Source organism: Chroicocephalus ridibundus, chromosome 10 (genome assembly GCF_963924245.1).
Source record: "Chroicocephalus ridibundus chromosome 10, bChrRid1.1, whole genome shotgun sequence".
NCBI lineage: Eukaryota > Metazoa > Chordata > Aves > Charadriiformes > Laridae > Chroicocephalus > Chroicocephalus ridibundus.
In genome coordinates, this window is record NC_086293.1 from 2,753,614 (window position 1) to 2,768,208 (window position 14,595).

Genomic DNA, 14,595 nt, shown 5'->3' on the forward strand with positions numbered 1-14,595 from the left:
CTTGTTTTCTCTTGCACATCAGGACAACTTTACTCACTTCTTGAGTGGACATACTCTAAGACACACTCCACATGGCTCCGTTTTCATCTGTGTAACTTTTTAACTGTTTACTAACCCCATGTCAATTAACATAGTGGCACAACATACAGGAAAGACAAATGCCTGCCACACTGGATGTTGTAAGGGATAGTTCTTTGTGTCATGACATCTGTGAAGGCTGAAGTACCGCCAGCTTTGGAAATCGCTGTACTTTCACCAACTTTTTGCCTTCTTCAATGACTTCTGAAGGAATGCTTTAACTGCATCAGCACAGATGAAACAAGCCCACTCTGAGACCACGCAACCCACTCGCAGGAACACACGCGGATCCACAATAGTCTGGAAAAAGGACTGCATACTTTGTGTACTTGCAAGTTGATGCTACCAGATGGAAACTTAACATAAGACAGTATAAAAGAAAAGTCCAAACTAAACTTTTACACCTCCACATACCCCTTTTTAATGTTATTTTGCACCGTGTACATGAAAACCAAAAATAAACAAAAGGAACTTTAGCCAAACTCCCCTTCCTCCTCCAGCTTTATTGATAGTTTTAAAATTACATTTTCTATGTTCTAGGACTTCAATTGCTTTTACCATCTTACTTTAAAAACTGATTACAAGCAAATGAAACTCAGTTGTCTAAGTGATATAGTATACAAAAATAACATCTTGATTTCTGTGAAAATGCATTTATTTGCAACTCCTGAATAGCTCCAAATTGTATATGCTATGAGCACTGATGTCTGGGTTTCAGATTGACTTTGAAATATTTATTCAAAAGCTTCCCATTACGTTCTGTATCTCCAACATGAACATTCATTGACTGAATTACTGTTACTTTTAAGTTTATTCCTGATTTCTCTCTCTCTCTCTCATGGCCATTAACAGGCATGTGCATCTTTGTTTGTTTACTCCCACTCAGCTATATGCTCTAGGTAGGGCCCGATACAGATATTACTTGGTGTTAACAGCTACTGAGGTCAGACAATCCAAGGCCATTGTAATAAAATTAAAGTTATGAGGAAGTTTAGACACTTCCGTAATTTCTTTCCTCCTGCATAGGATCACTTCCATGTAACCCAGAGAGGGTTTACTGGTCTGACTCAACTCTTCCCACTCATCAATCCCTATTCACCAGTGGCACGGAAAGGGGGTTCTTTAACAAAGCATTATACATAACACCTCTACCAAACTAAACATAAACATTTTTGTAGTTAAATGCAGAAAGTTGATTTTTCCACCCCTTTCCTCCTTTTACACGGCAAGTAAAGCTCACTGGCCTGGGAGTAGCCTCTATCTGCCAACCTTTGGCCAGTGAAGAGGATTCAGAGAAAAATAATACAACCATCAATCAGAAAAAGGAGGGGCGACAAAGGAAAATAATTAGGCTGTAGCTTCAATTGTGCATTCCCGTGCAAGGTGCCCTGACTCGCCGCAGCGATAGCAGTTGACTTCACTGGTCTTGCTGCAGTTGATGGCTACGTGGCCAGTTTCACCACACCTGCAAAAAAGCAAGTCATTTTATCAAAATCATCCAGAACAGTGACTCAGAAAAGCAATCCTGGTCTGTCAAGCACATTATCTACTTAAATTTCACGCAACACTAGTTCTGCATTCAAGATTTCTGCTTCGGTGTTCCAGAATTCTTTGACATGAGGCAACTTTCTGTCTTCACCAGAGCCAGGAATTGTTCCCCAACTGATCAATTCACATTAATCACTTTACGTGCCAAAACCACCGTACATCAAATACAGACGCACTGTTGTTTTTTTTACTGTGTTGGGTTTTGCTTACTCCGATGCTTCCGTCTGCAGTTTAGCTTTGTTTTGAGAGTAATTAGTTTTAACTCAAATGCACAATGTTCTCTCTCCTTCCTCCACAGAAGGGAATCTCAGCGAGGGTGAATAATACTGCACTCAGGAATATGCTGTTTCTTGTACAGGCCTGCATTCGAAAACCAGACAGCATTCTGAAGCTGGTGTTTCAAACTGATTTAACATCCACCTGTACGTGCAGTTCCTACAACCAAGACATCTGAAGCATATTCCTGCTGGCGCTGGCTGTGCCAGTCAACTGATCTGTACAGCTGGAGTTTGTTAGTTCCAGCATAAGACAGAAGGTACCCGACTCTAATTTAAAAGTCTGTGCTACGGGCAAGCACTTCCCGTTACCTTCTGCAAGAAGATGCGGCCCTTTCTCCTGTACAGTTTAAGTGATTTAATACCTGCATTGTTCTCACGACCCAGAGATGCTCATCACTGAGTCTATTACTTGACTTTGCTAACAGGTATTTACGACTTAGTTTTGAACAACAGTAGTTAACTGTTTAAAGAAACAAGCCACCTGGTCAAAGTTTAAGCTTCATTTCCTAACCAAAATTAAATACAGAATGCATCTACCACTTAAGACAGATTTTGCAGTTGTCTCTTGTCAGTTCTTACCTATAGCATTTCACTTTGGTGCAGTCTTTTTGAATGTGTCCAAACTCTCCACAAGAATAGCACTTCTGCTCATCTGCGTGGTCACAGTCGCGAGCCAGGTGCCCAGGTTTGCCACAGTTGTAGCAGCACTGCTCTCTCTCCCTCTTCGGCTCCTTGCAGTCCTTCGCAATATGGCCACCTCTACCGCAGTTATAGCAGGCTTCCACAATAAGAAAAACATACCAAACAAGACTATAAAACCTTGGTAGAGGGAGATGTAGCATGCTTCTAATGAAGGACATGTACATCTTGTTTCAAGCAAATTAAGGTCAGCGTACTCTATCCTTCTCTTCAACCACAGATCTTTGTCCATGCGACTGAAGAGATAGAATATTTAGTGATACTTACCATCCTCCTGAAGATCACAGTCCTTGGCAAGATGGCCAGACTCACCACAGCGGTAACAGATGTCCGGGAGAGATGAAGACATGAACTGGAAGCCTGCTTGAAATGGGTAACAGGAGAAAAAGGTTTAAGGATTAAGTTCACAATATTAAGAGAGTTAATCAAGGACACTGCCAGCTGAATTGACAAGTTAGCTTCACTCTCAGATGCTCCGGCAAAATTCTCATGCAGAGGTAAGAACCAGCAAAATTTATTACCAATTTGTGTCCAACTTCTTCACTTTGGACTAGCAAAGCCAGTTTTACACACTATACAGAACAGTCAGCTAGCAATCTTACTAAAGAAATAACCAGTCACCTCTGCCACGGCTTCTCATCCCACGACCACGGCCAATTCCAGTAGGGCACTCCCGAGCCCAGTGGCCAGTACGTCCACACTTGAAGCATTCGTTGCTGCTCATGGCTGCAGATTACTTGCCTGAGGAAGAAAGACGTTTTTAGAACACCTTCCCCTCTCCCAACCAAAGGCTACAATAAAGTAAGAGATTTAGAGGTTTCCCACCCTCCCAGCAAAGGCAACAAAAACTGAGCAGGACTTCTGACTGACTTAATGCTTTCTTGTACAATATCTGATCATGACTATTAAAACCACTGTAGAGAATAAAAGTTTGTCTCTGCTCTGCTTGGAGTAAGGCAGCTTTGAACCGCCAAAGAAACAGCGTGCTATGTAACTTTTCCTCTAGTTAGTTTTTGTAGCCAGTCTTCACTTGAAAAACTTATAAAATGCTTTGGAGTGGGGAAAAAAGAAGTAGACCCCTTTTACTATTGTCTAACCAGCCTTACTGCTGTTCTCTTTCAGTAATGCACCTTCTTCCTTATTCCTCAGTTAAAAACTCAAACGCCAGCTACTTGTCTCTACAAATTATTTCTTCCTGGTAGCTGTTAAGCTTTCTCTTGAAGTGTCTGGCTGGCAGCTACTACATTTACTGACTAATCAAGCTTCATTCTGGAAGCTAATTGTAAGAATAGGCAGTATTAGACCTAAAGCCTTAAAGTGCACATTAGCTTAACATTTAAAGACTTAAGTTCTTTTATGTCATAAATAGCTGAAACAAGAATTACAACTTCAATGTATTAACCTATAGTTCAGGGTGCATACTTCACTCCCAGGTTTACATGAAAGAAAACGTTTAAGACATTTGGCTTAGCTAAGAGACACCAGACACTTGCCAGATATCTAGAAGGCTAACTTGGAAAGCATCCTTAGAATGCTAGGGAAACATCAGATAGGCATGCCTGTCCGAGACAGTATAAACCACTTCTTTTGCCCATATTGGGGAATGGAGGTATGCATTTCATTGAGCAAAAAGTCAGTCCGCCACAGGCCCCTAAAGCAGCAGTTAGGATGGGGTAGGTTAAACAGACTGCGGTCATAGCACCATAACTGCCCTAAGCTGTGAAACAGTTATGCAAGACTTCTAGAACCAGAAAGAACAAGGAAGTTAAACATTTAAATTAGAGTCTTTTTAAAAGTGTGCTTCAAGACAAGTTTAAAGTACACTAATCTAAAAATACGCATGTCAAGCTTTGTTTTGACGAAGTCTCTTTGAGTTCAGTAGTTCACATGATCTCCCCCAATTCATTATTCTTAACCCAACACAAGTAGAATCATTATCTGGTATGTGTGGCAGTTCACCTGATCCCCCATCAAGATAATCTTCCTGCAACCCCACAATTCATTGACATTACAAAATGCTTCCCTCCCCCCAAACCATCCAGCATCCCAGATTACCAGGAACATTCATGAGCTGTGTCTTGAAGGAAGCCACTACAGAAGCACTTACGAATACCACATGACCTCAAGAAGGAACCAGAATTAGCGTCCTGACATTTAGGTCTTAAATGGAGAGTGTATATCTAAACACAAATTTTTATTCAGAGTTATTTTTAAAGTACTCCAATGCTGCACAAATTTACTGTTGCTTTTTAGCCACTCCTCCCTCAGAACAGTTCCTCTCTCTCCAATCATCTTCAGCACAGAAATGACCATCCATTCCTCCAACCACAGTTTAAGCCCAAGAACTTGAAGTACAAGAGATAGAAACTTTAGTATGCTACTTCTGTAATCCCACATCTACCTTCCAGCTGGACCAGGTGATGGTATTTACTCTTAAAACGAAGTCCCACAATGAAAGGATCCAAGATGATCTTAAACAGATCTAAACAAGAATAAAATAACTGGTTGTCTGTGCACTCCAGAGACATACTTGGATTTTACACATAACCCAGTCTTCTCTGCTTCAACCTGGTGTTCAAAATTTCTAACTATCTTATTAGGACACCCAAGGATGAAGAGCTGTCTACTGTGGTAGCAGCAGCTGGCACTCAGTGCACTACTGTTTATGCCTGTTTTCATAGCAACTGTGTTGACACTGCAGAACAGGAAAAACACAGGCAAAGCCAACTGCAGGAGCTGGGCTCAGGCACAATCGCTGCTTTTAATTTCAAGAGGGACAAAATGGGGTCTCTGAATTATATACCAAGATACATTCTTCACTCAACTTGCAACTCTCTTAAGAGGAGTCTTCACATTAAAACATTATAGGAGAGCAACATAAGACCTGTTAAAAAGAGCAAAATAGTATGCCAAGAGCTGTAACAGAACTGCAATACATCTTCACAGATACTCACAACTACCAAACTTTCATTCTAAACCCTGAACTTGAGACTACAGCACGAAGGACTGTATATTGCCAGCAGTTACCCATATGAAGAACCTAACATCACCACTTCAGATATCTGCACCATGGGCTAAAGCTCACTACTCACTGCCCCAAAAGAATCTGAAAAGAGAAGCTTTACACCTGATTCAAAGTTGCTTCCTTTTTAACTGCTCCTTCAAGAGGAAAACCTGAAGTTTCTGTTCCTCTGGTACATAGCAAATTAGTAAAGTAAGATTAAGCAAACTGAATAAGAAATCTCAAGTCAAACAACGATCTCTGCACAACTATCCTTCAAGACTATTTGAGGGATTAATTAAAAACGCTTTATCTTCAGAGGCCCCTTTCCCCCCTGAACTCAGAGATATTCAAAGGTTACAGCTGCCACAGACATACAGTTACAAAGCATGCTGCTCTGTCTTCAAATACCTTAAGTATATGAAAGTACCAGACAGTCTGCCTGGAATTTCTCTTCACCAGTATTTTTAATGCTTAACTTTGCATTCTTCCTGTAAAGGATGTGAAACTGAATACAAGTTTACCAGCTAGAGGTAGATGCAGCTGACACTGGTTTTACTTGCTCCGCATTCTAAGAAGCCTTACGTGGGACAAAATTCCCTAACAGTGTAAACTGTTTTAAAAACCAATATAAGGATTTAGTTTTCAGATAAAGCCAACAGCCACTTTTAAGGAGTAATATCCAGAAAAGGCTGGTTCAGAAGACAAGTCCTTAAATGGATAGTCTCCAAGCAGTTTGGACACCATTACATTTTTCAGTTACTTCCAAGAGAAAAAAAAAGGAGTACAGTAAAAACTACCCAAATTCAAATACTCTCTATTGGTCAATGCTCCTCCATTTTGTCATCATAGGCAAGTTTCCAGCAGTTCCTTTTATCTCTCAAGGCCACCTTAAATAAGCTTCTGCAAGAAGGCTACTTGTTTTAGTCTCCTTGGGAAGTTTTCAGTCAGTCACATGTATCAGTGTTTTCCACAGCTCAAATGTGCTAAACAAAGCAGCTTGCCCCCACCCTCTCACCTCACTTTTTACATCCCAGAACTAGATTTTTACTTCAGCAAGACAGGAAAAGCAATAAAGGGAAACAAATTACAACTGTGGCCTCATCTATAACTTCTAAGCCAGGTCAAATTCTGCAAGATATACTAAGCCATTGCCTCATAGACTAGTTTCCAAAACTTGTGAAGGAAGACTACTAGTCTAGTTGCCTCAAACCTTACCTTTCTACTAAGAGAGATAAGGTAGTCCATTTACCTGAATTCCTTCTACAGAGCTCTGTAATTGTAGCTTGAAGCTGAAATAAGTCCCCTCGCAGCTATTCAGCAAAACATTAAGAATGATTTTTAGACTTTTTTTAGTCTTTTTTCTGTATGATCACCCTACTGCCAAAGATCATTGTCTGAGAACAGCTCAAAGACACATGAGAGGTGTCACCACAGCGGTTTCCTAGGTCAGATTTGAAGCTTTTGCGTGCAACTTTAGCACCAGACTTTAAAGTAACAAAGCTTCTCGTGAGATATTTTGAAAACACGAGAAATTTTGAAGTTTCTTGTATCACACTCTGAAGTGGAAGACCACACCTTTTTGTGGCTATACAGTTAATATGCATTCAAAACTTTTAAAATGGCAAAGGTGCTATTAATCTCCAGTCTTCACACACAAGTTTCAGCAATATAAAAGTCTGTTTTAGTAACCCATGTAGAACTGATGATGGAAAGAACTACCACTAAGCCCCATTATAACACTCCTGATTTTATGACTTTTAGCCTCAATGCCCTCTGTGGAACAAGTCTGCTTTAACAAACAAATGCAAAACTAACTTGGCCTCCTCATAATAGAAAGGAGGCTCAACTGCACCTGTAAGATTACTCAAGATGCTTCTGGATATGAGCAGTTCCTTAGAATTCATCAGCTTGTTAACAGTACAAGCCCAATATAACAGGGGCAATTACCTTCATTATATTCACCAGGTGCTTCTTTTGATCTACAACCATCACTTACATTCAATACTAATAGGACCTGACTCAAAGGACAGACCAGACAAAAACCACTGCTAAAGCCTGCACACTTCGGAGCTCTTTGGCAAGTCAGCTATATCAGAGGCAAATGTTGAGTAATCAGCAGTTTCCTTCCAGGCTGTTGGTGACCAACCTACAATACCACACCTGAATCTGACAAGCCAGCCCAGAGCCAGCCTGAACATGGTGAAACAAATATGTAATAGCAAGCACAGCTTTGCCTCCCTAAAAGATAAAGAAATGGAAAGGCAGAAAGGACTGCTAACAGAAGTGCTAGCATTTAGTTTCAAAAGAGAAGTCAAAATATTACTCATTTAAAGAGAAATGCTACCCAAGAAGAATATTTATTTCCCCAAGAAGCATGTTTTGAGAATTCTTGAAAACAGGACACGCAACTGTCATGGAAGCTACTCAGTATCCATCTGGTTGAATTTCTACATCTGTAACCTGAAAACATGCTCCAGAGAGAGTTAGTGATGCTCCCCTCTTCTGCTTATGTCCTCACTAGAAAAGATACAAAATTAAGTATTCTGACCACCAGGGAACTATACCCCAATTCTGAGAAGTCGTTGTTTGAAACTTCAAGAAAACTGCAGAAGTGGAAAGCCAAGCCCTACACTCTATTTGGGTGCCCTCAATATATTCCACAAGCACGCTGATCCAAGAATGCTGAACATTAACCAGAACTCAAGAACTTAGATCCCTACTGAGGGACCATGAGCCAGGTCAAAAAGACATCAGAACTCTGATTAGACTACTCTTGGATAGTTTTGTTGACAAAAATCAGAAGGAGAGCAAAAGTTAATCAAAAAAGTGACTCCATCACTTTCTACCTACCCATATTAGTTAACAGAGTGGGAGAAACTACAGATTATCTACCAAATATGCACATTCTATCATTTTCCCCTTTTATTTTTTATCCCTATCTGTACAAAGTTTTAAACTTAAAAAGAAGCAAACATGTAAACTTTTTAACATAAAACTCAGTCTAGACATTAACACAGTCAGTTTAAAAAAAACCGGCAGGTTAAGGCTGTAACTGGCAAGGTTCTTGCACAGTCCTGGTGAACTCATTTAACCTCTTCACTTTGAAGACAGATGCAGGATTGCTTCTCTAGGCAAGTTTGCATTGAGAAAGACAACAGGAAGGCAACCCTAACGCTGCACGCCAATGGGACCTTATTAAGCGCTGAAATGAAAATAAACCCCAATATTAAGTTTAATAATTCCTCATGACAATTCTGGGCGCTAAATGAGTAACAGCGGTTACTTGAGAACTAGGTCTGACATGAACTTAAATAAAAGGCTGCTCCACTAGTCCGTGAGCTGTAGATGTCACAGGCTATTTTTCCTATCCATTTATAGGTCACATTTGGATTTGGAGCCGGCCACCATCCGTGCCTGCGGTCGGAGACAAATAGTTGCAACACCTCGACCCTCCGGGTCCCCGGCCGCGCCTCACACGTGGGCGGCCACGTGGGGCCGGGCCCGGCCGCCGCTCCGCCGGCCTCCCGCTTCGCCGCGGCAAGAGGTGGGGGAGGAAAAAAAAAAAAAAAGTAAAAAAAAAAGGGGAAAAGAAAAACAAGAACAAACAGTTTTATTTCGGCCACCTTCCACCCGATTCCCCACTTTCACAAGATCTTCTTGAACTCGCGGCTGCCGCTCGCCCACAGGGAAGTCAGTCACGCCGCCGACCCGCGCGGCGAGGCCGGAGCGGGCCCTTCCCCCCCGCCCCCGGATCGGCCACCTGAAGCGCTACACTTCCCCCCTCCCCCCCCTGCGCTGCAGGCCCGGCCGGCTGGACACGTCGCTGCAGCCGGACCCCGGCCAACAGGCCGAGGGCTGGGCAGAAGGCTGCTCCGGGGCGGACCGGGCTGACCTACCCCCACCCCGGCCTCCCTTCCCCCCGAGCGGCGCAGCCTCCCTCGGCGCCTCCCGGAACCCGCCAGCGCCTGACTCACCCGCCGCCACCGCCCGCCCTCGCAGGGCCTGCGGCACCCCGCTCCCCCCTCCGCGCTCCCCATCCACCTCCCGCCGCCCTCGCCCCGCCGCCCGGCCCAGGGAATGGCCCCCCAACCCGGCCGGGCACTCGGCGCCACTTTCCCGCGCACTAGGCCGGAGTGCGCCAGCGCCATCATCCCGCCGCGCTCTGCCTCCGCTCCCCACCCGCGGCCCCAGCAGCTCCCCTCGCCGCCGAGGCGAGGCCGGCCCGGCAGTTACCTGCGGAGGCTCACCCCGCCGCGGCAGTGCCCGCCCGGACGACAGTAGGCCGCGCTGGCTCCGGCTCTACGCGCCCGCTCCCGGCTCCCTTCTGGCTGCGCCACACGCGGTTTGCACACGGCCCCACGCGCTCTGCCCCCCCACAGGCACAGATCACCCCGCCCCTCCCTACTACTCTGCGCACGGCTCGCTGGAGCCCACCCCTCAGCCAATGGGCGCCAACCGCTTTCTCGAGCGGCCAATGGGAGCGGCGGAAGGGGATACCCAATCATGGCGGCCTGAAGGTGGGAGGGACACGGCGGGGCCCGCCCACCAGGCTGGCCTGGCAGGCCGGGCGGCCGGCTCTGGCCGGGCGCGGCGGCACCTCCCTGCCCTTCGCTCCGTGACTCACCGCCCGGGCGGCTCCGGCCCTCTCCTGCCCTCTCCTGCCGCGCCCCCCCCCGCCGCGCCCCTCCCCGCGGAGAGCTCCGGCGTCCGCCTGACGCGGGAGGGGAGGCCGGGCCGCCCAGTGATGGGGCGGCTGCGCAGGACGGCGGCGCCGCGGAACGCCGTGTCAGTGCCGTCCCCTCTGCTTTTCCCCCGCGATCCGGCTCCTCGCCCCGCCGTTGCTCCTCGCGCTCGCCGCCGCCCCCAGGCCGAAGGCTGCCGGCACGGCCGGGACACCCCCAGGGGCCGCGGAGAAGCGGGCGGGGGGCTCCCGGGCCGCCCGGCGGCGGCCATCTTGAGGGGAGGGCTCCGCGCCCGCCCTGCCGGTAGCGCTAGGAAATGGTGGACGCGGGGACGGGGCGCGGCGGGGGCCGGGTGGGTACAAACAACCCTCCGTGCGTACCGGGCGCCTCCGACTTCGTTAGCGCTGGCGAGGACAGCAGTTAACTGGGCTTCTGACATTTTAACTTACTGCAGCCAAAAGATACAGGAGGGAAAATGTTTTTTTAATTGAATTACTGAGAAAAATTTACTCTCCAAATCTCATAAATAACATTACTACTTAGTTTAGTATTCAGCTATGAGAATTTTTACCTAAACCCCTCTCCCTTTGGCTTAGGAACTTTGTAAATGAATTGGCAGCTAAATATTGCACCAGAACCGCTTCTGTGTGAATGTCCTACACCACCAATATCCACAATTACCCCATTTATTTCATAGTTTTGTTTAAAGTTGCACCATTTCAGCTTTCTGTTGACACGTCTTTCCCTTCCTGTCCACCAGTTACAAGAGGGACAAAGCTGCCCCAGGCCCTGGGACTCGGGAGTAAAACGTGGGTGCGAGGACGATGGCGGAGACGCTTTGGATTGACCTTTCCTCGAGCTGTAAATCTAATATTATAGCACTATTAGGTTTCTTTTATTAGAGTATGAGTAACAACGTATGTCTTTTCCTCCATGCTGTTAAGTGCAGTTCATTTAAGACGGACTTTACATCGTTTGGTTTTATTTGTATTTTGTGTGCTGTACTTGTGCGTGTGTGTTGTATAATATGCCATACTTTCTACAGAACTAAACCAGGCTGGGTTGCATCAGCATCGGGGTTTGCTAAGGGGACGAGCCTTTCAGGCCCACCTCTGCACATTACCCTATAGCGTCTTACTAAAACTTTTGCCAGCTCTCATTCCGGTATTTGTTTTACAGCAATATAAAAACAACATTGCCAACAAGCTTTGAACTCGTGACAACATTGCTTCCCGTTAATGACTTTTTTCATCTTTACTACCGTATTTCGGAATAATTTTCATGGCCTTTGGTTGCCTCAGACACATTACGGTCCTCTTCAAAAATAGTCATACTTTTAACTACTACTGTTTTCAGGGGATACAGGGAAGGAAAATAATGTGTGTTGCTAAGGAAGTGCTCAGAGCTTCTACATCACGAGTGCGCCTACACTGCATTAAAAAAACAGCCAAATAACACATCCATGTCACTAAGAAGGTGTGCAGAGACAAAAATCATATATGCTCAAATTTTTCATCAAATCCTTTGCTGTTTTTAAAGTACTAGAATCTGGCTTCTGTATGAGTCTTTGTAGCAGGACTCGGGAATATCTGACTGACGAAACAATTTTAATACAGCTTTCCTCACTTCTTGTGTTTTGCTGGTTGTACTTCTGGTACTGTCCGTGAGGCGAGGAAATTCCAAGCTTAATCTTGGTAGTAATCTGTAGACTTACTGTCATTGAAAGTTTTTGTGACTAATACAGCTAGTAAATTCCCCTGAACAAAACAAAACTGTTTGTTTTATTTGAAGGAACTTCAAGTCATATCCCGGGGTCTCCCTTAGTTGAAATGGAAATAGGGTGCAACTGTGAGTGAAAAGGCATTACTCAAGAAGTGTTACTGCTGGTGACAAATCAATTAATCACCCTCTCTAAGTGTACTGCCTCATATACAGCTCCAGTGTTCTTATAATATAGGATATTTTTAGCTATGTTTCATTATAATGGATGAAATGTTCCCCCAGCAGATAGTAAGAGAGTCTTCTAACAACATTTCGTTTGTGTACTTACCTCAAGAAGTAATTTGGCTTGTTGTATCTTAATAAAGCTTGCAATTCTTGTTTTGCAGGTTTCTCTCTGATATTTAGGCAAAGGATAGTCTTGCAGTTAAAAGAACAAAAGTGAGAGGCATGACATCTGTTCCTGGCTCAGTCAGTACTTCCTCTAGAAAACAAAGCAGTCGGAAAACAAGGTAGAAGTACAAAGTCTTTAAACTTCTTTCAGCAATATATCTTTCCTAATGCAGACAGTTCTTGGAAGTGTTGGATGAAGAGCCAAATCATTTTAAGACCAAATAAAACAACAAATTGCATTTTGCAACCAATGTTCTTGCACTGTTTTCCTCCGAGTGGTTGGGCATGTGGGTAGAAAACTGTTTCAGTTGCTGGGCAATTGTCGTTTCTTCTCAGCCACATATTGTTGTTGTTAAGTAAATCTTCATTTTGTATGTGGGATTTTTCAAAACCAAGGAGACCTAAAATAATCGCTATGGATTGTAAATATTCAAAAGAGAAACTGCTTTTTTTTGTTCAGTTGAAAATAACTTGTCAGCAGCAGTTTGAGAACAAGCGGTGGCTGTTGCCTGTTCCTTCCCCCGTCCCCGACCATTCGTTTCCCCCGACAGGAGGCCTCGGCAGAGCAGGAATACACACCCATCTTTGCACAGTTCTGCCCTCGATGCTTTGCCCTCGCCTCTGCAATAAACTAAATTCCAAAGGTATAAGAATAACAAAGGGGAAAAGTATTTGTTTTTAGAGATTGGCAAGCGACGTTATCCCTCTAAGATCAACAGAATGTTTGTGACATTCTGTATTCCAGTGTGGCATACGAGAAGCACGTTTTACCTGGTTTAAGCCCAGTGGGTCAGCAACGTCCACCAAGATTACTTCTGCAAAACAAGAATCATCTGTTGCTGAAAGAAACAGAGCCGAGTCTTGAGTCAGCTCTGTGTATTTATTTCTTTAAAAGAGTCATAGTCAACTGGCTGTTGAAAAGAGGCCTGATAAAACCCCCAGTGAAATCGGTTGGTGTACTGAGGAAGGAAAGGCTGACGCCGGTTAATACTTGGCTGTATAAATGACAGCTCAGGAAGCTTCAGTGGTGATCTCAAGAGACTTTTGAAATACAGGAGGCATAATCCCCCGGATGATGCAATAGGTAACAGGAAAGATCTGCCTGTTTCTTTTATAAAATATTTATATTCAAGCTTCATGGCTGAATTATTTCATAGGCTTATATATCTTTTTTTTTTTTTTGAGAGTATGTCTATGCTAAATTAGCTACACGCAGTCTTCTAGGGTAAAGTTATTCTGGTTGAAGAGAAGCAGTCATATTGACTGATTCCAGATGCTTAATTCATTTTGATTTATTATAATCAGCCGATGAGATTTCAAATAATTACTTATGTAATGTATATAATAACACAAGAATGATTAGTTAGCTCATGACTGTTGCACAGATAGCCACATTTAGAGTCAGGTGAAAAGAACTTCCTTTGCTAACTAAGAAGTCCAGCCACACAACCATCCTTCTATTTCTCTAAAGAGAACGAAACCCTTAAATATGTCTGAAAAACTACTATATGCTCTCTAAATATTTTTTAGAGATCTATAAATACATGCAGCGATGCATTTATTATTTGGCAGGGACCAGAGATGGCCAGCTGTTCCTGGGACAAGGAGCCAGGAACTAAAAAGGACATGGAGGTGGAAGGACCAGCCCCAGGGCACCCGGGCAGGGCAAGCCCGGGGACAGCAGCGGGCCAGCCGGGAGCTCGGGCCACCAGCCAAGCTGGTCATGAGGAGGCAGGTCTGAAGTGATGCCAGGAAGTCAATTTGCAGGTCAGGGTCAGGTCCGGCGGCAGTTAACAGAGAGAGATGCAGGCCGGTGATGGCCAGGGAAGTCCATGGTGGTAAAGCAGAGATGAGATCAAGCCAGGAAGACCAGGCTGAAATCAAGGAGGTCCATGGCCAGGCATAGCCACGGCTGTACCACAGCTGAGCATGGAGCTGGAGACCAGCTCCCCCCACAGCGTGCTCAGCGGCTGCGCACCCAGGGCTGAGGTGGGCCCATGGGCAGAGTTGTGGGTAGAAGCACCAGGAAAAGCTGGTCAAAGCAATTAAAGTCTATTAGTACACTCATGGTCCTGACATTATTACATGTGCTTCATGCTCTGCCACGTGTTTAAGATTTAATGTATTTTTAAGTGAGTTACTCGATTGATTTTTTGCTGATGATACAGATGACTTCATTAGCCAGACAGGTTTT

The 14,595-nt window shown here is 44.6% G+C and overlaps 1 protein-coding gene across 5 annotated transcripts; it reads right to left on the reverse strand.

Moving 5' to 3' along the window:
- Positions 1–561: 561 nt before the first annotated feature.
- On the reverse strand, positions 562–9,995 carry CNBP (CCHC-type zinc finger nucleic acid binding protein). 5 transcript variants are annotated; one of them, XM_063348398.1, is made up of 6 exons: positions 9,841–9,981; positions 9,022–9,134; positions 3,225–3,344; positions 2,871–2,966; positions 2,484–2,685; positions 562–1,543 (listed from the first exon to the last, which is right to left on the reverse strand). In XM_063348398.1, exons 3-6 carry the CDS (start codon positions 3,325–3,327, stop codon positions 1,426–1,428), a joined length of 519 nt encoding a protein of 172 aa, XP_063204468.1. In that variant the 5' UTR covers positions 3,328–3,344; positions 9,022–9,134; positions 9,841–9,981; the 3' UTR covers positions 562–1,425. The 5 variants fall into 5 exon arrangements, with proteins under 5 accessions (XP_063204468.1, XP_063204470.1, XP_063204469.1 ...); XM_063348400.1 differs by lacking the exon at positions 9,022–9,134 and having other exon boundaries at positions 2,871–2,963; positions 9,841–9,995; XM_063348399.1 differs by lacking the exon at positions 9,022–9,134 and having other exon boundaries at positions 2,484–2,682; positions 9,841–9,995.
- Positions 9,996–14,595: the final 4,600 nt, after the last annotated feature.